The 25,582-nt window shown below is 54.0% G+C and overlaps 2 protein-coding genes across 2 annotated transcripts; both read right to left on the reverse strand.

Moving 5' to 3' along the window:
* Positions 1–4,410: 4,410 nt before the first annotated feature.
* Positions 4,411–13,475, reverse strand: LOC145340437 (coiled-coil domain-containing protein 86-like). Its single transcript, XM_080184904.1, has 4 exons — positions 13,378–13,475; positions 9,770–9,899; positions 8,851–8,925; positions 4,411–4,931 (listed from the first exon to the last, which is right to left on the reverse strand). The coding sequence occupies exons 1-4, from the start codon at positions 13,437–13,439 to the stop codon at positions 4,800–4,802; spliced, it is 399 nt and encodes a 132-aa protein (XP_080041030.1). The 5' UTR covers positions 13,440–13,475; the 3' UTR covers positions 4,411–4,799.
* A 4,038-nt stretch (positions 13,476–17,513) lies between these two features.
* On the reverse strand, positions 17,514–25,263 carry LOC145340436 (aspartoacylase-like). Its single transcript, XM_080184903.1, has 6 exons — positions 24,968–25,263; positions 24,022–24,217; positions 21,527–21,620; positions 20,637–20,744; positions 18,749–18,858; positions 17,514–17,872 (listed from the first exon to the last, which is right to left on the reverse strand). Exons 1-6 carry the CDS (start codon positions 25,204–25,206, stop codon positions 17,645–17,647), a joined length of 975 nt encoding a protein of 324 aa, XP_080041029.1. The 5' UTR covers positions 25,207–25,263; the 3' UTR covers positions 17,514–17,644.
* Between the last annotated feature and the right edge of the window lie 319 nt (positions 25,264–25,582).

The following is a 25,582-nucleotide window of genomic DNA, read 5'->3' on the forward strand; positions in this document are numbered from 1 at the left end:
CTCTCTCTCTCTCTAACCCAGGGATCACTGGACAGTGATCAGGAGCAGGAACCCTGGCTGATTTCCCCTCTCTCTCTCTCTGACCCAGGGATCACTGGACAGTGATCAGGAGCAGGAACCCTGGCTGATTTCCCCTCTCTCTCTCTCTCTAACCCAGGGATCACTGGACAGTGATCAGGAGCAGGAACCCTGGCTGATTTCCCCCTCTCTCTCTAACCCAGGGATCACTGGACAGTGATCAGGAGCAGGAACCCTGGCTGATTTCCCCCCTCTCTCTCTCTCTAACCCAGGGATCACTGGACAGTGATCAGGAGCAGGAACCCTGGCTGATTTCCCCTCTCTCTCTCTAACCCAGGGATCACTGAACAGTGATCAGGAGCAGGAACCCTGGCTGATTTCCCCTCTCTCTAACCCAGGGATCACTGGACAGTGATCAGGAGCAGGGACCCTGGCTGATCTCCCCTCTCTCTCTGACCCAGGAATCACTGGACAGTGATCAGGAGCAGGAACCCTGGCTGATTTCCCCTCTCTCTAACCCAGGGATCACTGGACAGTGATCAGGAGCAGGAACCCTGGCTGATTTCCCCCCTCTCTCTCTAACCCAGGGATCACTGGACAGTGATCAGGAGCAGGAACCCTGGCTGATTTCCTCTCTCTCTCTCTAACCCAGGGATCACTGGACAGTGATCAGGAGCAGGAACCCTGGCTGATTTCCCCCCCCTCTCTCTCTCTAACCCAGGGGTTACTGATGTGGAAATGAGATCGCAGACAGTGACAGTTTGTACACACTGTCTTGGTGGTTAGCTGCTCGCCTGCCTTTGTGAAGTATAGTGTGACCTCACCCTCGGGACAGCGAGGTCAGTTTATTCTCACAGGACGAAATTTGAACCAATTCAAAGCACATTTTTATTGGGAAGACGAATAGTACAGGCTTCAGATAGATGGATGATTTATCATTTGATGTGAAAGAGACCGAAAGTGAGTAAATACTGATTTCATCTTTAGGAGGCCACTCAGCCCCTTCTCCAGCCTGTTACACGGGAACAGGAGGAGGCCACTCAGCCCCTTCTCCAGCCTGTTACACAGGAACAGGAGGAGGCCACTCAGCCCCTTCTCCAGCCTGTTACACGGGAACAGGAGGAGGCCACTCAGCCCCTTCTCCAGCCTGTTACACGGGAACAGGAGGAGGCCACTCAGCCCCTTCTCCAGCCTGTTACACGGGAACAGGAGGAGGCCACTCAGCCCCTTCTCCAGCCTGTTACACGGGAACATTCTGCACCCTTTCCTTATCAGCACTGACCCTCTGACGGTGCGGCAGTCCCTCAGTACTGACCCTCTTGTCTCCGCAGGTCTGAGTGAGGTCAGTTGCCAGTCGGAGGAGACGGGAGACGAGAGGCCAGAGGATTCCCTCAGGAGGAGGATGATTCGCCGCTGTTTATGCAGCACCCCCTTTGAGCGGGCTGGGGGGAGCGAGCTGGAGGGCGAGGAGATCCTGGGACGAGCTGGGGGGCTCCTTCCCAGCCAGGAGGAGGCTGGCCCCAGCCTGAGCCAGGCCTGGGTCTCGCGCCCGGTGACTGGAGCCTTGTGGAGGGAAAGGGAGGAAGGCAAGTTTCAGGCCCAGCTGTGGAGGCAGCAGGCCGCCCGGGTGAATGGCCTGGGGCACAACGTACTGGCCGAGCGTGAGGAGGGTTCCGTCAGAGCCCTGGAACCCCCTGGCAAGAGGACGGACAAGAGCAGACACTGACACAGCACCCCCTCTCCGCTCCCCTCCCTCTCTCCCCCAGAGTTATTGGGGAGCCGGATTCCTGACCCCAGCTGAAATGGGGGCCGGGGAGAGTGGGGGGGGGAGCTGCTGTCTGATCTGGGGGCGAAGGAGAATTTACACACAGACAGACCATGGCTGAAACTAAATTGGTTTTTGAATGGGGATCGGAAAGCCTTTCTGAACATGTCTACGGTTACCGGGGAGACGGGATCGACTGGATCACTCTGGGGTTGCGGGGAGGGGGGTGGTGTTGCATGGGGGTAGACGGGCCGAACTGCCTTCCTCTTGGCCCCACTCTGGGCTCTCTGACAGGGATCAGGTAATCCTGTTCAGCGAGTTCGAGGATGGACTGATGGAGAGGGAGGGAGGGAGGGAGGGAAGGAAGGAGAGGTGAGAGAGGGAGAAAGACAGGGAGGGAGAGTTGGGAGGGAGGAGATACAGAGGAGAGAGGAAGAGGGGGAGATATAGGGAGGGGGAGAGGGAGGGAGAGAGCAGAAGGGAGGGAGGGAGGGAGGGAGAGGTGGGAGGGAGTGAACAGGGGGAAGCAAGAATGTGGAACTCGTTCCCATGGGGAGAATGTGGGAAACACTCCCACAGGGGAGTGGGGAGAATGTGGGAAACACTCCCACAGGGGAGTGGGGGAGAATGTGGAACTCGTTCCCGTGGGGAGAATGTGGGAAACATTCCCACAGGGGAGTGGGGGAGAATGTGGGAAACACTCCCACAGGGGAGTGGGGGAGAATGTGGGAAACACTCCCACAGGGGAGTGGGGGAGAATGTGGGAAACACTCCCACAGGGGAGTGGGGAGAATGTGGGAAACACTCCCACAGGGGAGTGGGGAGAATGTGGGAAACACTCCCACAGGGGAGTGGGGAGAATGTGGGAAACACTCCCACAGGGGAGTGGGGGAGAATGTGGAACTCGTTCCCGTGGGGAGTGGGGAGATTGTGGGACTTGTTCCAACAAGGTGTGAAGAATATGGGATTCACTTATACCCCGGACACTCAAAGCAGGTGCACGAATTGGCCATTTGGCCCCTTCCGAGCTGCTGCCCCGTTTGACATGGCGGCTAGTCCTCTTATCGCAACATCACTCTCCCCCACAAACCTGAAATACCATTAAAATCTAAGCAGCTATCTCCGTCTGGAACCATTCAGTGACTTGGCTTTCTGTGGGAGTGAATTCTACACACTCACCACCCTCTGGGTGAAGAAATTTCCCCTCACCTCAGTCTTAAAGGATCTGTACCCCATTCTCAGTTATGGCCACTGGTGACTATGCAGAGTCTGCACGTTCTCCCCGTGTCTGCATGGGTTTCCTCTGGGTGCTCTGGCTTCCTCCCACAGTCCAAAAGTCCTGCTGGTTAGGGTGGATTAGTCATGGTAAATTGCCCCTGTGTCCAAAGATGTGAGAGTTAGGTGGATTGGCCTTTTCTGCACTGCGGGACAATGTTTGAACCAAGGCTGTATCGAGGTCAGGACCTGAATGACCCCCCCGGCAAAACCCAAACTGGGGGTCACTGAGCAGGTGCTGCTGGATCGCGCTGTCGACAACCCCTTCCATCACTTTACTGATGATGGAGAGTAGATTGATTGGGCAGTAATTGGCTGGGTTGGATTTGTCCTGTTTTTTGTGTACAGAACATACCTGGGCAATTTTCCACATTGTTGGGTAGATGCCAGTGTTGTAACTGTACCGGGAGAGCTTGACTGGGGGAGCAGCAAGTTCTGCAGCACAACTCTTTAGTCCTAGTCCTGGAATGTTATCAGAGCCCACTGCCTTTGCAGTTCCCAGTGCCTCCAACCATTTCTTGATGTTACATGGAGTGAATCAAATTGGCTGGAGACTGGGATCTGAGATACCGGGGAACCACTGGAGGAGGCCGAAATGGATCATCCACTCAGCACTCCTGGCTGGAGACTGCTGCCTTATCTTTTGCACTGACGTGCTGGACTCCTCCATCACGTAGGAGGGGGATATTAATGCAGCCTCCTCCTCCAGTGAGTTGTTTAATTGTCCATCATCATTCCCTACTGGATGTGGAAGGACTGTAGAGCTTAGATCTGATCCGGTGGTTGTGGGATTGTTTAGTTCTATCACAGTCCCTGCCTGGACCCCAAGCTCTGGAATTCCCTCCTTAAACTCCTCCACATATCTCTTTCTTGCTTTGTCTGTCTGCCTGTCTCTTGTCTTTCTCTCTTTGGTAGCAGTGGTTAGCGCTGCTGCCTCACAGTACCATGGACTCGGGTTCAATTCCCAACTTGGGTCACTGTCTGTGTGGAGTTTGCACATTCTCCTCATGTCTGCGCGGGTTCCCTCCGGGTGCTCCGGTTTCCTCCCACAGTCCGAAAGACGTGCTGGTTAGGGTGCATTGGGCCGTGTTAAATTCTCCCTCAGTGTAACGCGAACAGGCAGCGGAGAGTAGCGACTAGTAGATTTTTACTTCATTTTTCGGCATGCCCGGTGCTGCTCCTGGCATTCCCTCACACATTTGGGATGATCCCTGGGTCAGAGAAAGAGAGAAGGAAGCAGGGGAACAGCCGGGGCTCCTGGTGGGATGGAATCGATGCTGAGTGGAGCCAGACACTGAAACTAAACAATGGTGTTTATCAGAAAATAAATCAAAGCTTTTATTATCTCCGTTCAATTAAGCTGCATTGGTGTGTGTGTGTGTCAAAGTCGCAATACAGAGTGCAGTCTCCTTCGCGTAGGAGTGCGTGCACACCCACAGGCAGGTTCACACGTGCACAGACACAGGCTCTCGCGCACACGCAGTCACACACGCGCAGGCTCACACAAACAGCCACACAAATTAGAAAATAGGCAATGTCGAAGGCCTGTTGTCACTTTAACCACCACAGCTTAAACATCAGGCACATCAGCGCCGTGATATTAATGTACAGCTTCCTCTTCACATCTCTGACTGACTGGGAGGAGCCAGAGGGAGAGCCTCCCTCTGGCTCTCTCTCTCTCGGATATCCATCCCCACACCCAGTCCCTGGTCCTCTGTCGCTCTCTTCTCCCCGCCGTTTGTCACTCGGTCGCTCCGGTTTGCTCCCGTTGCCCCCGGGGTCGGCTCTGCTGCAAGACCCTCAGAGTGTCCCGTTTCTCAATCCTGCGCAGTTGCTTCTTCTTCATCCTCTTGATTTTCCGGGGGTTTTTGATCTGTGGGACGGAGACACCAGAAGACAATGAGTCCGTTGCCAATCAAGGAACACAATCTTTATAATTTTATACTTGAAGAGAAACTCAACTCAAGTTCTTCTTAGCCTGAAATTCAGGCTGCTCTATTCGCACAGGCTGAGGGGGTATGGGAAGAGAAAGAGAGGCAGAGGTTTACAGCACAGAAACAGGCCCTTCGGCCCAACTTGTCCATGCTGCCGTTTTCTTCAAACCCCAAGGCTGGTCCCAATTGCCCACATTTGGCCAGTGTCCCTCTATACCCATCTTACCCATGTAACTATCTAAACGCTTTCTAAGTAACAAAATTGTACCTGTCTCTATCACCACCTCTGACAGTTTGTTCCAGAACTTACCATCTCCACCCCTCCTCCCCCACCCCCCGAACCCTTTTGTGTCTCTTCCTTCTCACCTTAAACCTATGTCCTCTGGTTTTTGACTCCCCTACCTTTGACTACCTAGCTGATCTGTGCCCCTCATCATTTTATAGACCTCTAAGATCACCTTTCAGCCTCCTACGCTCCAGAGAAAAACATAAGAACTAGGAGCAGGAGGCGGCCATCTGGCCCCTCGAGCCTGCTCCCCCATTCAATAAGATCATGGCTGATCTTTGTGTGGACTCAGCTCCACTTACCTGCCCGCTCACCATAACCCTTACTTCCTTTACTGTTCAAAAATGTATCCACCCTTGCCTTAAAAACATTCAATGAGGGAGCCTCAACTGCTTCACTGGACAGGGAATTCCACAGATTCACAACCCTTTGTGTGAAGAAGTTCCTCCTCAACTCAGTCCTAAATCTGCTCCCCCTTATTTTGAGGCCATGCCCCCTAGTTCTAGTTTCACCCGCCAGTGGAAACAACTTCCCTGCTTCTATCTTATCTATTCCCTTCATAATCTTATATATTTCTATAAGATCTCCCCTCATTCTTCTGAATTCCAATGAGTATAGCCCCAGTCTACTCAGTCTCTCCTCATAAGCCAACCCTCTCAACTCCGGAATCACCCTAGTGAATCTCCTCTGCACGCCCTCCAGTGTCAGTATATCCTTTCTCAATAATATCAGAAATAGGAGCAGGAGTAGGCCATCTAGCCCTTCGAGCCTGCCCTGCCATTCAATAAGATCATGGCTGATCTGAAGTGGATCAGTTCCACTTTCCCGCTTTCTCCCCATAACCCTTAATTCCCTTGTGTATCAAAAACCTATCTACCCGTGACTTAAATACACTCAGTGAGGTAGCCTCCACCACTTCAACGGGCAGAGAATTCCAGAGATTCACCACCCTTTGAGTGAAGAAGTTCCTCCTCAACTCCAACCTAAACTGCACCCCCCTTATCTTGAGGCTGTGCCCTCTAGTCCTGCTATCCTTTCTAAGCAGGAGGAATCTCTCTACCGCTACCCGATCTATCCCCTTCATTATATGTCTCTAATAAGATCCCCCCTCAGCCTTCTAAACTCCGAGTACAGACCCAGTCTATTCAGTCTCTGAAGTAAAGAGACCAAAACTGTACACAGTACTCCAGGTGTGGCCTCACCAGCACCTTATACAGCTGCAACATAACCTCACTGTTTTTAAACTCCATCCCTCTAGCAATGAAGGACAAAATTCCATTTGCCTTCTTAATTACCTGCTGTACCTGCAAACCAACTCGAGAATCCTACACAAGGACACCCTGGTCCCTCTGCACAGCAGCATGCTGCAATTTTTTACCATTTAAATTATAGGATATTTTGCTGTTATTGCTATCAAAATGGATGACCTCACATTTACCAACATTGTACTCCATCTGCCAGACCCTCACCCACTCACTGAGACTATCTATATCCCTTTGCAGACTTTCAGCATCCTCTGCACACTTTGCTCTGACACCCATTTTAGTGTCATCTGTGAATTTTGACACACTGCACTTGGTCCCCAACTCCAAATCATCTCTGTAAATCATAAACAATTGTGGTCCCAACACTGATCCCTGAGGCACACCACTAGTCACTGATCGCCAACCAGAAAAACACCCATTTACCCCCACTCCTTACTTTCTGTTAACCAATCCTCTATCCATGTTAATACATTACCCGTAACACCGTGCACATTTATCTTATATAGCAGGCTTTGGTGCGGCACCTTGTCAAATACCTTCTGGAAATCCAGATACACCACATCCACAGGTTCCCCATTCTCCACTGCACAGGTAATGTTCTCAAAGATTTCCACCAAATTAGTCAAACATGACCTTTCCTTCATGAACCCATGCTGTGTCTTACCAATGAGACAATTTATATCCAGATGTCTCACTATTTCTTCCTTGATGACAGATTCAAGCATTTTCCCTACTATAGAAGTTAAGTTAACCGGCCTATAGTTACCTGCCTTTTGTCTACCTCCTTTTTCAAACAGTGGCATCACATTTGCTGTTTTCCAATCTGTGGGAACCACCCCAGAGTCCAGTGAATTTTGGTAAATTACCACTAGTGCGTTTGCTATTTCTCCCACCATCTCTTTTAGTTCCCTGGGATGCATTCCATCAGGACCAGGAGACTTGTCTACCTTTAGCCCCATTAACTTGCCCAACACTCTCTCTTTTGTGATAATGATAGTTTCTACATTCTCACCTGCCTTCCTGTCATCAATTTTTGCCATTCTATTTGTGTTTTCCACTGTGAAGATCGACACGAAATACCCGTTCAATGCCCCAGCCATTTCCTCATTTCCAGTTATTACATCCCCTTCTCATCCTCTAAAGGACCAATGTTTACTTTCGCCACTCTTTTTCATTTTATTTATAGAAACTTTTGCTATCTGTTTTTAATATTCTGAGCTAATTTATTCTCACAATCCACCTTACTTTATAGCTTTTTCTGTGGATTTCTGCAGACCTTTAAAGATTTCCCAATCCTCTAGTTTCCCACTATTCTTTGCCCCTTTGTATGCATTTTCTTTCAATTTGATACCGTCCTTTATTTCCTTAGATATCCATTCCAGACTATCCAGCCTCCCCTTATAACTCAATCCATCAAGTCCCAGTAGCATCCGAGTAAATCTTTTCTGCACTCTTTCTAGTTTAATAATATCCTTTCTATAATAGGGTGACCAGAACTGTACACAGTATTCCAAGTGTGGCCTTACCAATGTCTTGTACAACTTCAACAAGACGTCCCAACTCCTGTATTCAATGTTCTGACCGATGAAACCAAGCATGCCGAATGCCTTCTTCACCACTCTGTCCACCTGTGACTCCACTTTCAAGGAGCTATGAACCTGTCCCCCTAGATCTCTTTGTTCTGTAACTCTCCCCAACGCCCTACCATTAACTGAGTAAGTCCTGCCCTGGTTCAATCGACCAAAATGCATCACCTCACATTTATCTAAATTAAACTCCATCTGACATTTGTCAGCCCACTGGCCCAATTGAACAAGATCCCGTTGCAATTGGAGATAATTTTCTTCACTGTCCACTGTGCCACCAATCTTGGTGTCATCTGCAAACTTACTAACCATGCCCCCTATATTCTCATCCAAATCATTAATATAAATGACAAATAACAGTGGGCCCGGCACTGGTCCCTGAGGCACACCGCTGGTCACAGGCCTCCAGTTTGAAAAACAACTCTCTACAACCACCCTCTGGCTTCTGTCAAGAAGCCAATTTTGTATCCATTTAGATACCTCACCCTGGATCCTGTGAGATTGAACTTTATCTATCATGCAGTACCTTGTCAAAGGCCTTGCTAAAGAGAGAGAGATAGAGAGCATACGACTCTACTTTCTCAGGAGATGAAGGAAATTTGGCCCAGGGGATGGCGGTTGGTTGGGGGAGGGACACAGAGTCAGCATCGTCAAGGGGCACGAAGAGGACTCCTAGAGTTTTACAACAGCAAATCCCACCACACGCCGCAAGCAGACTCACCACTTCCACCACCTCCGACTTCCTCTCGTTCTCCAGTTTTCGCTTCAAGTTTTCCTTACGCCGGCGTTTCTTTGCCTGCCCCGGGGGGAGAAGGAGAATCGGTCAAACGCAGCTACCCAGTGGCCCCAGCGAGGGGGTGAAGCCCCTGGCTTTGAGAGCAATCTTCTGAGCATCTTTATAATTACATCGGCAAAGAAATCTGACTGAACTCTGCTTAGCCTGTATGGTACTCGGAGAACTTAAAAAGCCGAAGTCCACCCAATGACACCTCTGATGTTTCCTCTGCAGGTTATTTATTATTGAAGACAATTAACTCACCATTTCACATCTAACTTGGCAAAATATTCCAGAGCTCCAAACACAAACAATGACTCAGTGGAATAAGACATAACAGGGTTTAAGCATCAATCTTTAAACAGGGGAGAAGTGGAGGGGTTTAGGGAGTGAATTCCAGAGCCTAGCAACACCCCCCAACCCAAAGCAGGCAGTTGAAGAGTCACAGCCGCCAATCGCGAAGCAATGGGAATCAATGGATGCTGAAGAGGCCGGAAGCGGAGGGTATTTTCGAGCGACTAGAAGGGGGTGTAAGGGTTTAAAGAAAGTCCGGGGGGGGGGGCGGGGCACCGACAGACGAGACGGGACCGGTGGGTGGTTGTGTGCGCGCGTGCACACGTCAGGGAGTGGGGAGTCCAGTGCCAGGGCCATGACAGAGGGGCCGAGTAGGGGTGAGGAGCAAGGACCAAGGGGTGGAGGCCATGAGGGAGAGTGGGGGTAGGGCAGCTCACGCACTGGAGCAGGTGGTGGTCGTCCCTGGCACGCATGCACACGGGAGAACGGCGTCATGTGAGGGACAGCCAGATGTGAATCGAATCCCTAACCAGCTGTGGAAGCCTGGCCTGTGGCGACGTCGCTCTCTCACCTCCTTCTCTCTCCTTCGGCCCTCCAGAAGCCGTTGGCTCATCTCCTTCAGTGCCTGCTTCTCCCTCTTTGCTGCCATCTTCTTCTCCCACGAGGTACAGAGTGGTTTATCGCGCAGCAGCGTGGAGAAACTGCAAAACAAGATGGGAGGGGATTAGTGAAATAATCAGTCTCTCTTTCTCTACTCATGTCGCTATGCGACCTGTCTCCCCATGTTAACCTCTCTACCTGTCACCCTCTCCCCCACCCATCGCATCGAGATGACCTCTGTCTGGGAGGGGGTTGGAGTGCAAGAGGGGGTCACAGAGGTGACCTCTGTCCGGGAGGGATGTTGGAGTGCGAGAGGGTCACAGAGATGACCTTTGGGGCTCCCTCTTGAACACACACTCAATCCTTGGTGCCTTTTTGTTTATCCATTCATGGCTGGGGGGCATTTACTGCCCATCCCTAGTTACCCCTTGGAGGGCAGCTGAGAGTCACTCACATTGCTGTGCCTCTGGAGTCACACATAGGCCAGATCGGGTAAGGACAGCAGATTTCCTTCGCTAAAGGGAACCAGATGGGTTTTTCTGACAACGGGTCATCAGTAGATTCTTAATTCCAGATTTTTTTTGTTGAATTCAAATTCCACCAGCTGCTGTGGCGGGATTCGAACCCGGGTCCCCAGAGCATTAGCTGAGTCACTGGATTAATATTCTGCTGATGATATCGTTAGACCATCATCTCAGTGCTTCCTGCCATCGGGGCTTTCAGGAGGTGCCCGGTGTCCGTTCTGGGAGAATCCCTCATGATGTAAACCTTGCTGTGGATAGGAATTAGCCGGGCTCTGGGATTGCCAGGATTCGCCGCTCTCTCTGTGATCGCTGGGGCTCAGGGAGCGAGGGGCCAACATTCATGGGGCGACTTGGGTTTGGCGGGAAAGGTTTTGTGGAGGTGATTCTGAGACTGCTTTAATTAGTGTGAGCAACAGGTAAAGATGCTGTTAACACATATATCTGTACACCATAGAAAAATAGCCTAAAGTTAGGTAGACTGGATATAGTCAGGCACATTGATAACCCACATTATGGAAACAACTGTGATTTTAGTCACAAACACAGGGCATAAAATTCGCTGCTGCTAACAGAGCAATAATGTGGGTATGCCGGCGTTGGACTGGCGTAAACACAGTAAAAAGCCTGACAACACCAGGTTTTAGTCCAACCGATTTATTTGATAATAGATTCACAAGCTTTTGGGGAAGCTTTCGAAAGCTTCAGGGACAATAGTCAGGGACATTCATTGGTGAGGCCGCAGCTGGAGTACTGTGTGCAGTTTTGGGCGCTGCACCTGCGCAAAGATATTTTGGCCTTGGAGGGAGTGCAGAGGAGGTTTACTAGGCTGATACCGGAGTTGAGGGGGTTGAGCTATGAGGAGAGGCTGAATAAACTAGGCTTGTACTCGTTAGAGTTTAGAAGAATGAGGGGAGATCTCATTGAGACGTATAAGATGATGAATGGGATGGATAGGATAGAGGTGGAGAGACTCTTCCCACTCAGAAAGTACAGTAGGACTAGGGGGCACAGCCTCAAGATAAAAGGGGGGGCGGTTTAGAACGGAGTTGAAGAGGAACTTCTTCACTCAAAGGGTGGTGAATCTCTGGAATTCTCTGCCCGTTGAAGTGGTGGAGGCTGCCTCGCTAAATATTTTTAAGACGCAGGTTGATGGGTTCTTGATAAGAGAGGGGATTAAGGGTTATGGGGAGAGGGCGGGAATGTGGAACTGAGCAGCGACAGATCAGCCATGATCTTATTGAATGGCGGGGCAGGCTCGAAGGGCTAGATGGCCTACTCCTGCTCCTATTTCTTATGTTCTTATGTTCTGGGCCTTTGATGATGATGTGGAGATGCTGGTGTTGGACTGGGGTAAACATGGTAAAAAGTCTCAACACCAGGTTAAAGTCCAACAGGTTTATTTGGTAGCAAACGCCACTAGCTTTCGGAGCGCTGCCCCTTCATCAGGTAAGCGGCGTTTGTTACAAAATAAACCTTTTGGACTTTAATCTGCTGTTGCGAGACTTCTTACTTTGATGTTCATCCAAGGCTGTGGCTTCCGTTCCATCCGCGTGCTGTTGGCAGCTGACCACGGATGGAGTGTCCTGAACCACCGAGCTCGCTTCCCCGGGGAGGTGCTGCGTTCCGGGATCTTGGAGGGAGTCGGAACGTCTGCAGGGCCGGGCGCCAAGAGTAGGGACAGTGAACATTTGTGACTCCAGTCTGTCCAAGGAAAGATACAAAGCTGGTCGCACCAACACACGCTCCCTCGCCCAGCACAGCATTGGACCGATGTGGAGTCCAGAGTGGAGGAACAGCAATGAAAGAGCAGCACAGGAACAGGCCGTTCGGCCCCTCCAAGCCCATGCCGATCATGAAGCCCTAACTAAATTGGAAATAAACCCTCCTGCCCTTACTCGGTCCGTATTCCCTCCCTATTCATACACCCATTCAGATGCCTCTTAAATGTTGTTAATGTTCCTGCTTCCCCCCCCCCTCTCTCCTCTGAGTGTGTTCCAGGCACCCACCACTCTGCGTGTGAAAAACCCTCCCCCAACTAATGCTGCAACTGTACAGGCCCTCGGTGAGACCACATTTGGAATATCGTGTTCAGTTCCGGTCACCTCACTATAAGGAGGATGTGGAAGCATTGGAGAGAGTGCAGAGGAGATTTACCAGGATGCTGCCGGGATGGGAGGCGATTTAATAAAATATAAAAGTAGGGAGATCTTGCTGCGGCTGTATAGGGCATTGGTGAGGCCGCAGCTGGAGTACTGCCCCCCCCCCCCCCCCCCCCGGGCTCCCCCTCACCACCCACCCTACCCCCCACCACCCACCCTACCCCCCACCCCCCCCTCACCACTCCCCCTAGCCCCCACCCCCCCTCACCACTCCCCCTAGCCCCCACCCCCCCCTCACCACTCCCCCTAGCCCCCACCCCCCCTCACCACCCCCCCTAGCCCCCACCCCCCCTCACCACCCCCCCTAACCCCCACCCCCCCCTCCCCCTCACCACCCTCCCCCTCACCCTCACCACCCTCCCCCTCACCACCACCACCCTCCCCCCCTACCCCCCACCCCCTCACCACCACCACCCTCCCCCCCTACCCCCCCCCACCCTCACCCCCCTCCCCCACCCCCACCCTCACCCCCCTCCCCCCACCCCCACCCTCACCCCCCTCCCCCTCCCCCCACCCTCACCCCCCTCCCCCTCCCCCCACCCTCACCCCCCTCCCCCTCCCCCCACCCTCACCCCCCTCCCCCTCCCCCCACCCTCACCCCCCACCCTCACCCCCCTCCCCCCTCCCCCACCCTCACCCCCCTCCCCCCTCCCCCACCCTCACCCCCCTCCCCCCTCCCCCACCCTCACCCCCCTCCCCCACCCCCACCCCCCTCCCCCTCCCCCCACCCCCACCCCCACCCCCCTCCCCCCACCCCTCCCCCCTCCCCCCACCCCCCTCCCCCCTCCCCCCACCCCCCTCCCCCTCCCCCCACCCCGAACCCGGTCCGGGGATCGGGGCTCCAGGCCCGGCCTCACTCTCCCTCACCAGACCCGGCCTCGGCCTCTCTCTCTCACCGCGTTCCGCTCTCCCGCCACGACCGCCGACATTTTCCTGTCCGCTTCGTCTTCTCCGCCATCTTCTCCCCGCTCCCCCACTGCGCATGTTCAGCGCTGCCGGCACACACACACACTCTCACTGCGCACGCTCGTAATGCCGACCGCCGGCTCTCTCTCTCTCTCTCAATGCGCACGCTCGTAATACCGGTCGTCGGCACACTCTCACTGCGCACGCTCGTAATGCCGGCCGCCGGCTCTCACCGCCCTCTGGCCCTCACTCTCCAATGCGGCCGCTTTCCTTCATTGCGCAGGCTCACTACTGCCGGTTAACGACACTGTCTCACTGCGCCCGCTCGGAAGGGCCGGCCGCCGGCGCTCTCCAACTGCGCACGCTCATTATGCCAACTCTCCCTCACTGCGCAGGCTTAGGATGGATCCCATTCTCTCACTGGCTGCTCCACTCTGGGAGGCCTCACTTTGGGCTGCTCCACTCTGGGAGGCCTCACAATTGCTGCTCCACTCTGGGAGGCCTCACACTGGGCTGCTCCACTCTGGGAGGCCTCACACTGGGCTGCTCCACTCTGGGAGGCCTCACACTGGGCTGCTCCACTCTGGGAGGCCTCACACTGGGCTGCTCCACTCTGGGAGGCCTCACACTGGGCTGCTCCACTCTGGGAGGCCTCACACTGGGCTGCTCCACTCTGGGAGGCCTCACATTGGGTTGCTCCACTCTGGGAGGCCTCACAATGGCTGCTCCACTCTGGGAGGCCTCACAATGGCTGCTCCACTCTGGGAGGCCTCACAATGGCTGTTCCACTCTGGGAGGCCTCACATTTGGCCGCTCCACTCTGGGAGGCCTCACATTTGGCCGCTCCACTCTGGGAGGCCTCACTTTGGGCTGCTCCACTCTGGGAGGCCTCACAATTGCTGCTCCACTCTGGGAGGCCTCACATTTGGCCGTTCCACTCTGGGAGGCCTCACATTGGGCTGCTCCACTCTGGGAGGCCTCACACTGGGCTGCTCCACTCTGGGAGGCCTCACAATGGCTGGTCCACTCTGGGAGGCCTCACATTGGGCTGCTCCACTCTGGGAGGCCTCACTTTGGGCTGCTCCACTCTGGGAGGCCTCACAATTGCTGCTCCACTCTGGGAGGCCTCACAATGGCTGTTCCACACTGGGAGGCCTCACATTTGGCCGCTCCACTCTGGGAGGCCTCACATTTGGCCGCTCCGCTCTGGGAGGCCTCACATTTGGCCGCTCCGCTCTGGGAGGCCTCACATTTGGCCGCTCCGCTGTGGGAGGCCTCACATTTGGCCGCTCCACACTGGGAGGCTTCACATTTGGTTGCTCCACTGTGGGAGGCCTCACGTTAGGCCGCTCCACTGTGGGAGGCTTCACATCAGCTGTTAGGTGAGGGGCCACCAAGCTCTGCCCAAACCCCAGGACGATGGGTGGGTGCAGCTGGGGGAATGTGGGACGGGTGCTGGGGCAATATCGGCTGTTCCACCATGGGTAGCCCCACACAAGTTATTCCACTGAGGGAAACCTTACCAACACGCATCGGTAAGGCTCACTGTGGCAACTCTCATCCACCCTCCAACTGTGCAGGGGCGCAAATAACACCATCTGAGAGGCAGATCAGATAACCTCCATCCGATCGAGCGATAATGTGTAAAGTGCCCCGAGCGTGGGTCTAACCGAGGGATACAGAGACTGGAACGGTGCAAAGTACCCCGAGTGTGGGTCTAACCGAGGGATAGGGAGACTGGAACTGTGCACGGTGCTCCCAGTGTGGGTCTAACCGAGGGATATGGAGACTGGAACTGTGCACGGTGCTCCCAGTGTGGGTCTAACCGAGGGATAGGGAGACTGGAACTGTGCACGGTGCTCCCAGTGTGGGTCTGACCGAGGGATACGGAGACTGGAACTGTGCACGGCGCTCCCAGTGTGGGTCTAACTGAGGGATACGGAGACTGGAACTGTGCACGGTGCTCCCAGTGTGGGTCTGACCGAGGGATACGGAGATTGGAACTGTGCACGGTGCTCCCAGTGTGGGTCTGACCGAGGGATACGGAGACTGGAACTGTGCACGGTGCTCCCAGTGTGGGTCTGACCGAGGGATACGGAGATTGGAACTGTGCACGGTGCTCCCAGTGTGGGTCTGACCGAGGGATAGGGAGACTGGAACTGTGCACGGTGCTCCCAGTGTGGGTCTAACCGAGGGATACGGAGACTGGAACTGTGCACGGTGCTCCCAGTGTGGGTCTATCCGAGGGATAGGGAGACTGGAACTGTGCACGGTGCTCCCAGTGTGGGTCTAACCGAGGGATACGGAGACTGGAACTGTGCACGGTGCTCCCAGTGTGGGTCTAACCGAGGGATAGGGAGACTGGAACTGTGCACGGTGCTCCCAGTGTGGGTCTGACTGAGGGATATGGAGACTGGAACTGTGCACAGTGCTCCCAGTGTGGGTCTAACCGAGGGATACGGAGACTGGAACTGTGCACGGTGCTCCCAGTGTGGGTCTAACCGAGGGATAGGGAGACCGGAACTGTGCACGGTGCTCCCAGTGTGGGTCTAACCGAGGGGATACGGAGACTGGAACTGTGCACGGTGCTCCCAGTGTGGGTCTAACCGAGGGTTATGGAGACTGGAACTGTGCACGGTGCTCCCAGTGTGGGTCTAACCGAGGGATAGGGAGACCGGAACTGTGCACGGTGCTCCCAGTGTGGGTCTAACCGAGGGGATACGGAGACTGGAACTGTGCACGGTGCTCCCAGTGTGGGTCTAACCGAGGGGATACGGAGACTGGAACTGTGCACGGTGCTCCCAGTGTGGGTCTAACCGAGGGATACGGAGACTGGAACTGTGCACGGTGCTCCCAGTGTGGGTCTAACCGAGGGATACGGAGACTGGAACTGTGCACGGTGCTCCCAGTGTGGGTCTGAGGGATATGGAGATTGGAACTGTGCACAGTGCTCCCAGTGTGAGTCTGACCGAGGGATACGGAGACTGGAACTGTGCACGGTGCTCCCAGTGTGGGTCTATCCGAGGGATAGGGAGACTGGAACTGTTGCACAGTGCTCCCAGTGTGGTCTAACCGAGGGGATACGGAGACTGGAACTGTGCACGGTGCTCCCAGTGTGGGTCTGACCGAGGGATACGGAGACTGGAACTGTGCACGGTGCTCCCAGTGTGGGTCTATCCGAGGGATACGGAGACTGGAACTGTGCACGGTGCTCCCAGTGTGGGTCTAACCGAGGGGATACGGAGACTGGAACTGTGCACAGTGCTCCCAGTGTGGGTCTAACCGAGGGATACGGAGACTGGAACTGTGCACGGTACTCCCAGTGTGGGTCTAACCAAGGGATACGGAGACCGGAACTGTGCACGGTGCTCCCAGTGTGGGTCTAACCAAGGGATACGGAGACCGGAACTGTGCACGGTGCTCCCAGTGTGGGTCTAACCGAGAGATACGGAGACTGGAACTGTGCACGGTGCTCCCAGTGTGGGTCTAACCGAGGGATACGGAGACTGGAACTGTGCACGGTGCTCCCAGTGTGGGTCTAACTGAGGGATACGGAGACTGGAACTGTGCACAGTGCTCCCAGTGTGGTCCAACCGAGATACAGAAAAAGGAACTGTAAAAAGTCAGATGTTTCACAATCAGTGAGTTCTTCATTGAACGAGTGTGTTTTTGAGTTGTTTCAGTTTACAAATATGAAAGAGTGAGCGGTGAAAATCTGGAATTTGGCCATTAAAATGTTAATTTGCAGAAACCATGTTTTTCACATATTAATCCACTTGTGTAATCTCACACCTAGCGCAGAAATGTATTTGCAGTGTTTCAGAACAGAGAGAGAGAGAGGTGGGGAGAGAGAGAGAGAGCGACAGAGAGAGACGGATAAAGAGAGGGAGACAGAGACAGATAGTGAGAGAGGCAGAGAGAGAGAGACGGAGAGAGCAAGAGAGAGACAGTGACGGAGCAACAGAAAGAGAGACAGAGGGAGAGAGATGGAGAGAGAGACAGACGGAGACAGATCATGAGAAAGAAAGACAGAGAGAGATGGAGAAAAACAGAGCGATAGAAACAGAGAGAGACATACAAGACTATAAGGTACAGGAGCAGACTGAGGCCACTCAGCCCACTCCCTATTCAATCACGGCGGATAAATTTCTCAATCCCTTTCTCCCGTGTTGTCCCCTAACCTTTAACCCCCTTCCCAGTTGAGAAGCTGTGTCTGTGTCTGGAATCCATGGGGAGGGTCCACAGGGTTGGTCTGTGCTATTGAGAAGCCCCCTCCCCCAGTGTGGCCCCCTCTCTGAGCCGGTGTATGGGGGGCAGTCGGACCCTCACTCTCTCCGTCACACTGAAGGCTGTTTTCTTCTCGTAATAAGCAGACTCGTTGATGAAGGTGGGATGGACGGTGCGGTCACCATCAAACCGGATAGTCTGTCCTTCCAGGGTCAGGAAGATTGGATCACCAGGATGCAGCGGAAGCCAATCCCTGTCCTGTGGTCACAGAGAGAGCGGGTCAGCAAGGATAATCCCAGGAGAGTTAATCCGCAGACAAGGAGAAAGGTACGAGGCATGGCGGGGAGGCGAGAGGGACTGGACAGAGTGTGGGTCACTCTGGAGGGACTGGGCAGAGTGAGGGTCACTGCGGAGGGACTGGACAGAGTGAGGGTCACTGCGGAGGGACTGGGCAGAGTGAGGGTCACTCCGGAGGGACTGGGCAGAGTGAGGGTCACTCCGGAGAGACTGGGCAGAGTGAGGGTCACTCCGGAGGGACTGGGCAGAGTGAGGGTCACTGCGGAGGGACTGGGCAGAGTGAGGGTCACTGCGGAGGGACTGGGCCGAGTGAGGGTCACTGCGGAGGGACTGGACAGAGTGAGGGTCACTGCGGAGGGACTGGGCAGAGTGAGGGTCACTGCGGAGGGACTGGGCAGAGTGAGGGTCACTGCGGAGGGACTGGGCAGAGTGAGGGTCACTGCGGAGGGACTGGGCCGAGTGAGGGTCACTGCGGAGGGACTGGGCCGAGTGAGGGTCACTGCGGAGGGACTGGACAGAGTGTGGGTCACTCTGGAGGGACTGGGCAGAGTGAGGGTCACTGCGGAGGGACTGGGCAGAGTGAGGGTCACTGCGGAGGGACTGGGAAGAGTGAGGGTCACTGCGGAGGGACTGGACAGAGTGAGGGTCACTGCGGAGGGACTGGGAAGAGTGAGGGTCACTGCGGAGGGACTGGACAGAGTGAGGGTCACTGCGGAGGGACTGGACACACTCAAGTATACGGGTTGGGATTGGTCCAGGGAGTGACCATTCGGAAGGGCTGGCGTCAGCCTCAGCCTGGGGAAGGGATCCAGCCTCGAGTGCAGACCAATCACTGACCTGTCTCTCAGGATGGATAACAGCACAGATCTCCCCATCTGCATCCCGGGGATAGTCCATATTCCTCACGTGGCGATAGATATCCAGATCACATTCCGGGAATTCCACTCCTGAAACACAAAACACAACAGGATCCCATGTTAATCTGGGATTGATACAGAGCTATGGGGAGAGAGTGGGATGGTGGGATTAGTTTGGGGATTGACACAGGGCTATGGGGAGAGAGTGGGGGCAGTGGGATTAGTTTGGGGATTGATACAGGGAGAGAGCGGGGCAGTGGGATTAGTTTGGGGATTGATACAGGGCTATGGGGAGAGAGTGGGGCAGTGGGATTAATTTGGGGATTGATACAGGGCTATGGGGAGAGAGTGGGGGGCAGTGGGATTAATTTGGGGATTGATACAGGGCTATGGGGAGAGTGTGGGGGCAGTGGGATTAGTTTGGGGATTGATACAGGGCTATGGGGAGAGAGTGGGGGGCAGTGGGATTAGTTTGGGGATTGATACAGGGCTATGGGGAGAGAGCGGGGGCAGTGGGATTAGTTTGGGGATTGATACAGGGCTATGGGGAGAGTGTGGGGGCAGTGGGATTAGTTTGGGGATTGATACATGGCTATGGGGAGAGAGCGGGGGCAGTGGGATTAGTTTGGGGATTGATACAGGGCTATGGGGAGAGAGCGGGGGCAGTGGGATTAGTTTGGGGATTGATACAGGGCTATGGGGAGAGTGTGGGGGCAGTGGGATTAGTTTGGGGATTGATACAGGGCTATGGGGAGAGTGTGGGGGCAGTGGGATTAGTTTGGGGATTGATACAGGGCTATGGGGAGAGTGTGGGGGCAGTGGGATTAGTTTGGGGATTGATACAGGGCTCTGGGGAGAGAGTGGGGGCAGTGGGATTAGTTTGGGGATTGATACAGGGAGAGAGCGGGGCAGTGGGATTAGTTTGGGGATTGATACAGGGCTATGGGGAGAGAGTGGGGCAGTGGGATTAGTTTGGGGATTGATACAGGGAGAGAGCGGGGCAGTGGGATTAGTTTGGGGATTGATACAGGGCTATGGGGAGAGAGTGGGGCAGTGGGATTAATTTGGGGATTGATACAGGGCTATGGGGAGAGAGTGGGGGGCAGTGGGATTAGTTTGGGGATTGATACAGGGCTATGGGGAGAGAGCGGGGCAGTGGGATTAGTTTGGGGATTGATACAGGGCTATGGGGAGAGAGCGGGGCAGTGGGATTAGTTTGGGGATTGATACAGGGCTATGGGGAGAGAGTGGGACAGTGGGATTAGTTTGGGGATTGATACAGGGCTATGGGGAGAGAGCGGGTCAGTGGGATTAGTTTGGGGATTGATACAGGGCTATGGGGAGAGAGCGGGGCAGTGGGATTAGTTTGGGGATTGATACAGGGCTATGGGGAGAGAGCGGGGCAGTGGGATTAGTTTGGGGATTGAGCTATGGGGAGAGAGCGGGGCAGTGGGATTAGTTTGGGGATTGATACAGGGCTATGGGGAGAGAGCGGGTCAGTGGGATTAGTTTGGGGATTGATACAGGGCTATGGGGAGAGAGCGGGGGCAGTGGGATTAGTTTGGGGATTGATACAGGGCTATGGGGAGAGAGCGGGGGCAGTGGGATTAGTTTGGGGATTGATACAGGTCTATGAGGAGAGAGCGGGGCAGTGGGATTAGTCTGGGGATTGATACAGGGCTATGGGGAGAGAGAGGGGCAGTGGGATTAGTTTGGGGATTGATACAGGGCTATGGGGAGAGAGTGGGGCAGTGGGATTAGTTTGGGGATTGATACAGGGCTATGGGGAGAGAGCGGGAGGGCAGTGTGTGTGTTCAGGGCTGTGTGTTTTGTGGTACTGATATGCTATACTATTTGATAGTTTGTACCTTGGTTAAACATTTCCACAAAGTCCAGGGCAGTTTGGACAATTTTCCTCATCCGTTCCATATTCTCAGCTCTGACCACTCCGTGTGCCTGAGGTCCTACTTCAACTCCTGCCAAGAAGTGTAGAAATCCAACTTTAATCAAATCTCACAGCCCTCAGACCTCCTCCCTGTAACCTCCTCCAGCTCCTACACCCCCTCCCTATCTCTGTAACCTCCTCCAGTCCCCTACACCCCCTCCCTATCTCTGTAACCTCCTCCAGCCCCCCTACACCCCTCCCTATCTCTGTAACCTCCTCCAGTCCCCTACACCCCCTCCCTATCTCTGTAACCTCCTCCAGCCCCTACACCCCTCCCTATCTCTGTAACCTCCTCCACTCCCTACACCCCTCCCTATCTCTGTAACCTCCTACACCCCTCCCTATCTCTGTAACCCCCTACACCCCCTCCCTACCTCTGTAACCTCCTCCAGTGCCTACAGCCCTCCCTATCTCTGTAACCTCCTCCAGTCCCCTACACCCCCTCCCTATCTCTATAACCTCCTCCAGCCCCCTACACCCCCTCCCTATCTCTGTAACCTCCTCCAGCTCCTACACCCCCTCCCTATCTCTGTAACCCCCTACACCCCCTCCCTATCTCTGTAACCTCCTCCAGTCCCCTACACCCCCTCCCTATCTCTGTAACCTCCTCCAGTCCCCTACACCCCCTCCCTATCTCTGTAACCTCCTCCAGCCCCCTACACCCCCTCCCTATCTCTATAACCTCCTCCAGCCCCCTACACCCCCTCCCTATCTCTATAACCTCCTCCAGCCCCCTACACCCCCTCCCTATCTCTATAACCTCCTCCAGCCCCCTACACCCCCTCCCTATCTCTGTTTCATTTTGTCCCTTACCCAAGTCGTGTCTGGCCACTGATGATAGGTCGTAGAGATTGGAATCTTTTAACTCGAGAGCTAAGACCTGGCATTCGTAGCCCTCCAGGGTCCGCTGTAAGTGGATGGAAAGAAATTAACATTGGAGTTGCTGGCATGAGGATTGTCTGAAAATAATTAATTTATGGGGGAGGGAGAGAGAGATATCTTAGCTTTGAAGTAAAGGTCAGAGGAACTTCTGAGAGAGAGGGTGAGAGGAGATAGGAAGGAGAGAACGTGTGGGAGAGAGAGAGAGAATCATAGAGGTTTACAGCATGGAGACAGAGCCTTTGGCCCAACTTGTCCATGCTGCCCGTTTTTGTCAAACCCCTAAGCTAATCCCAATTGCCCACATTTGGCCCATATCCCTCTATACCCATTGTACCCGTGTAACTGTCTAAATGCTTTTTAAAAGATAAAATTGTCCCAACCTCTACTACTGCCTCTGGCAGCTCGTTCCAGACACTCACCACCCTCTGTGTGGATAAGTTGCCCCTCTGGACCCTTTTGTATCTCTTCCCTCTCACCTTAAACCTCTGCCCTCTAGTTTTAGACTCCCCTACCTTTGGGGAAAAGATATTGACTATCTCGCTGATCTGTGCCCCTCATTATTTTATAGACCTCTATAAGATCTCCCCTCAGCCTCCTACGCTCCAGAGAAAAAAGTCCCAGTCTATCCAGCCTCTCCTTATAACTCAATCCATCAAGTCCCGGTAGCATCCTAGTAAATCTTTTCTGCACTCTTTCTAGTTTAATAATATCCTTTCTATAATAGGGTGACCAGAACTGTACACAGTATTCCAAGTGTGGCCTTCCCAATGTCTTGTACAACTTCAACAAGACGTCCCAACTCCTGTATTCAATGTTCTGACCGATGAAACCAAGCATGCCGAATGCCTTCTTCACCACTCTGTCCACCTGTGACTCCACTTTCAAGGAGCTATGAACCTGTCCCCCTAGATCTCTTTGTTCTGTAACTCTCCCCAACGCCCTACCATTAACTGAGTAAGTCCTGCCCTGGTTCAATCGACCAAAATGCATCACCTCGAATTTATCTAAATTAAACTCCGTCTGCCATTCGTCAGCCCACTGGCCCAATTGATCAAGGTCCCGTTGCAATTGGAGATAACTTTCTTCACTGTCCACTGTGCCACCAATCTTGGTGTCATCTCCAAACTTACTAACCATGTCCCCTATATTCTCATCCAAATCATTAATATAAATGACAAATAACAGTGGACCCGGCACTGATCCCTGAAAGAAATCTGGGATTAAGAATCTCCTGATGACCCATTGTGGGAAAAACCCATCTGGTTCCCTTTAGGGAAGGAAATCTGCCATCCTTACCCCGGTCTGGCCTACATGGGACTCCAGAGACACAGCAATGTGGGTGACTCTCAACTGCCCTCTAGTTTTAGACTCCCCTACCTTTGGGAAAAGATATTGACTATCTAGCTGATCTGTGCCCCTCAAAACTCTCCGTAAGAGCATCTTACATGATACCATGCCTCCACCAATTCCCATGATGCCATACATTTAGCATGGCCAATCCACCCTAACCTGCACATCTTTGGACACTAAGGGACAATTTAGCATGGCCAATCCACCCTAACCTCCACATCTTTGGACACTAAGGGGCAATTTAGCATGGCCAATCCACCCTAACCTCCACATCTTTGCACACTAAGGGACAATTTAGCATGGCCAATCCCCCTAACCTACACATCTTTGGACACTAAGGGGCAATTTAGCATGGCCAATCCACCCTAACCTACACATCTTTGGACACTAAGGGACAATTTAGCATGGCTAATCCACCCTAACCTACACATCTTTGGACACTAAGGGACAATTTAGCATGGCCAATCCACCCTAACCTACACATCTTTGGACACTAAGGGGCAATTTAACATGGCCAATCGACCTAACCTGCACATCTTTGGACACTAAGGGACAATTTAGCATGGCCAATCCACCCTAACCTGCACATCTTTGGACACTAAGGGACAATTTAGCATGGCCAATCCACCCTAACCTACACATCTTTGGACACTAAGGGACAATTTAGCATGGCCAATCCACCCTAACCTACACATCTTTGGACACTAAGGGACAATTTAGCATGGCCAATCCACCCTAACCTACACATCTTTGGACACTAAGGGGCAATTTAGCATGGCCAATCCACCCTAACCTACACATCTTTGGACACTAAGGGACAATTTAGCATGGCCAATCCACCCTAACCATCATGTCTTTCGGACTGTGGGAGGAAACCAGAGCGCCCGGAGGAAACCCACACGGACACAGGGAGAACGTGCAGACTCTGCACAGACAGTGACCCGAGCTGGGAATTGAACCCGGGTCCCTGGCGCTGTGAGGCAGCAGTACAAACCCACTGTGCCACCGGAGAGAGGGAGAGACAGACAGGGATTGAGTGAAAGATGGAGGGAGGGACAGAGAATGAGAGAGGATACCTGTATGTAAGATGCCATGTGTGTGCAGAAGTGGTTGGTGGAGTTATTAATAATAAGAGTGTTCCCTGTGTTTGCGTTGGTGTTGTGCAGATCAATTATTAAATGCATTCCTTCCTCAGAACCCCGAGGACCAAGGAGACGGTCCAGTTCCTTCGCTCTACAAACTTCGAGAGGCAAACCATCCTTCGAATCCAATCTGAAACAACAAAACACGGGAAAACAGATAAGACCATGTCACACTGTCAGAGGGTCAGTGCTGAGGGAGTGCCGCACTGTCAGAGGGTCAGTGCTGAGGGAGCGCCGCACTGTCAGAGGGTCAGTGCTGAGGGAGCGCCGCACTGTCAGAGGGTCAGTGCTGAGGGAGCGCCGCACTGTCAGAGGGTCAGTGCTGAGGGAGCGCCGCACTGTCAGAGGGTCAGTGCTGAGGGAGCGCCGCACTGTCAGAGGGTCAGTGCTGAGGGAGCGCCGCACTGTCAGAGGGTCAGTGCTGAGGGAGCGCCGCACTGTCAGAGGGTCAGTGCTGAGGGAGCGCCGCACTGTCAGAGGGTCAGTGCTGAGGGAGCGCCGCACTGTCAGAGGGTCAGTGCTGAGGGAGCGCCGCACTGTCAGAGGGTCAGTGCTGAGGGAGCGCCGCACTGTCAGAGGGTCAGTGCTGAGGGAGCGCCGCACTGTCAGAGGGTCAGTGCTGAGGGAGCGCCGCACTGTCAGAGGGTCAGTGCTGAGGGAGCGCCGCACTGTCAGAGGGTCAGTGCTGAGGGAGCGCCGCACTGTCAGAGGGTCAGTGCTGAGGGAGCGCCGCACTGTCAGAGGGTCAGTGCTGAGGGAGCGCCGCACTGTCAGAGGGTCAGTGCTGAGGGAGCGCCGCACTGTCAGAGGGTCAGTGCCGAGGGAGTGCCGCACTGTCAGAGGGTCAGTGCTGAGGGAGCGCCGCACTGTGTTGACTCACTGGAGAATCTCGGAGGTGAAACACCGGTTTAGGTCCCGGTCTATGTAACGAACGCATCGCTCCACAGCCGGCTGGTTCGCCAGGACGGGCGTCACCGTCAACGTTGAACGCTGCAGCTCGAAGGGGCTCTTCAGCCAGTGACGGGTCAGGAAGATGCCCGACATCTCGTTGCCATGGGTTCCACCCACGAGAGCCACCCGGCTCAAGGGGGCAAAGGTCAGGGCTCGATAGGAGGTCATCGCCAAAGGGGAATGGTCGATGGATGAGGTTTCGCCTGGAGGGAGGGGGAATGGGAGATTGAGCTGATCATGATCCAATTCAATCCCAACTCCAAACTCCACTCCTCACTACACCCCCTCCCTATCTCTGTAACCTCCTCCAGCCCCTACACCCCCTCCCTATCTCTGTAACCTCCTCCAGCCCTTACACCCCCTCCCTATCTCTGTAACCTCCTCCAGCTCCCTACACCCCCTCCCTATCTCTGTAACCTCCTCCAGCTCCCTACACCCCTCCCTATCTCTGTAACCTCCTCCAGCCTCCCTACACCCCCTCCCTATCTCTGTAACCTCCTCCAGCCCCTACACCCCCTCCCTATCTCTGTAACCCCCTCCAGCC

The sequence above is a fragment of the Carcharhinus amblyrhynchos genome, unplaced genomic scaffold (assembly GCF_965287045.1).
Source record: "Carcharhinus amblyrhynchos unplaced genomic scaffold, sCarAmb.v2.hapA chromosome_1019, whole genome shotgun sequence".
NCBI lineage: Eukaryota > Metazoa > Chordata > Chondrichthyes > Carcharhiniformes > Carcharhinidae > Carcharhinus > Carcharhinus amblyrhynchos.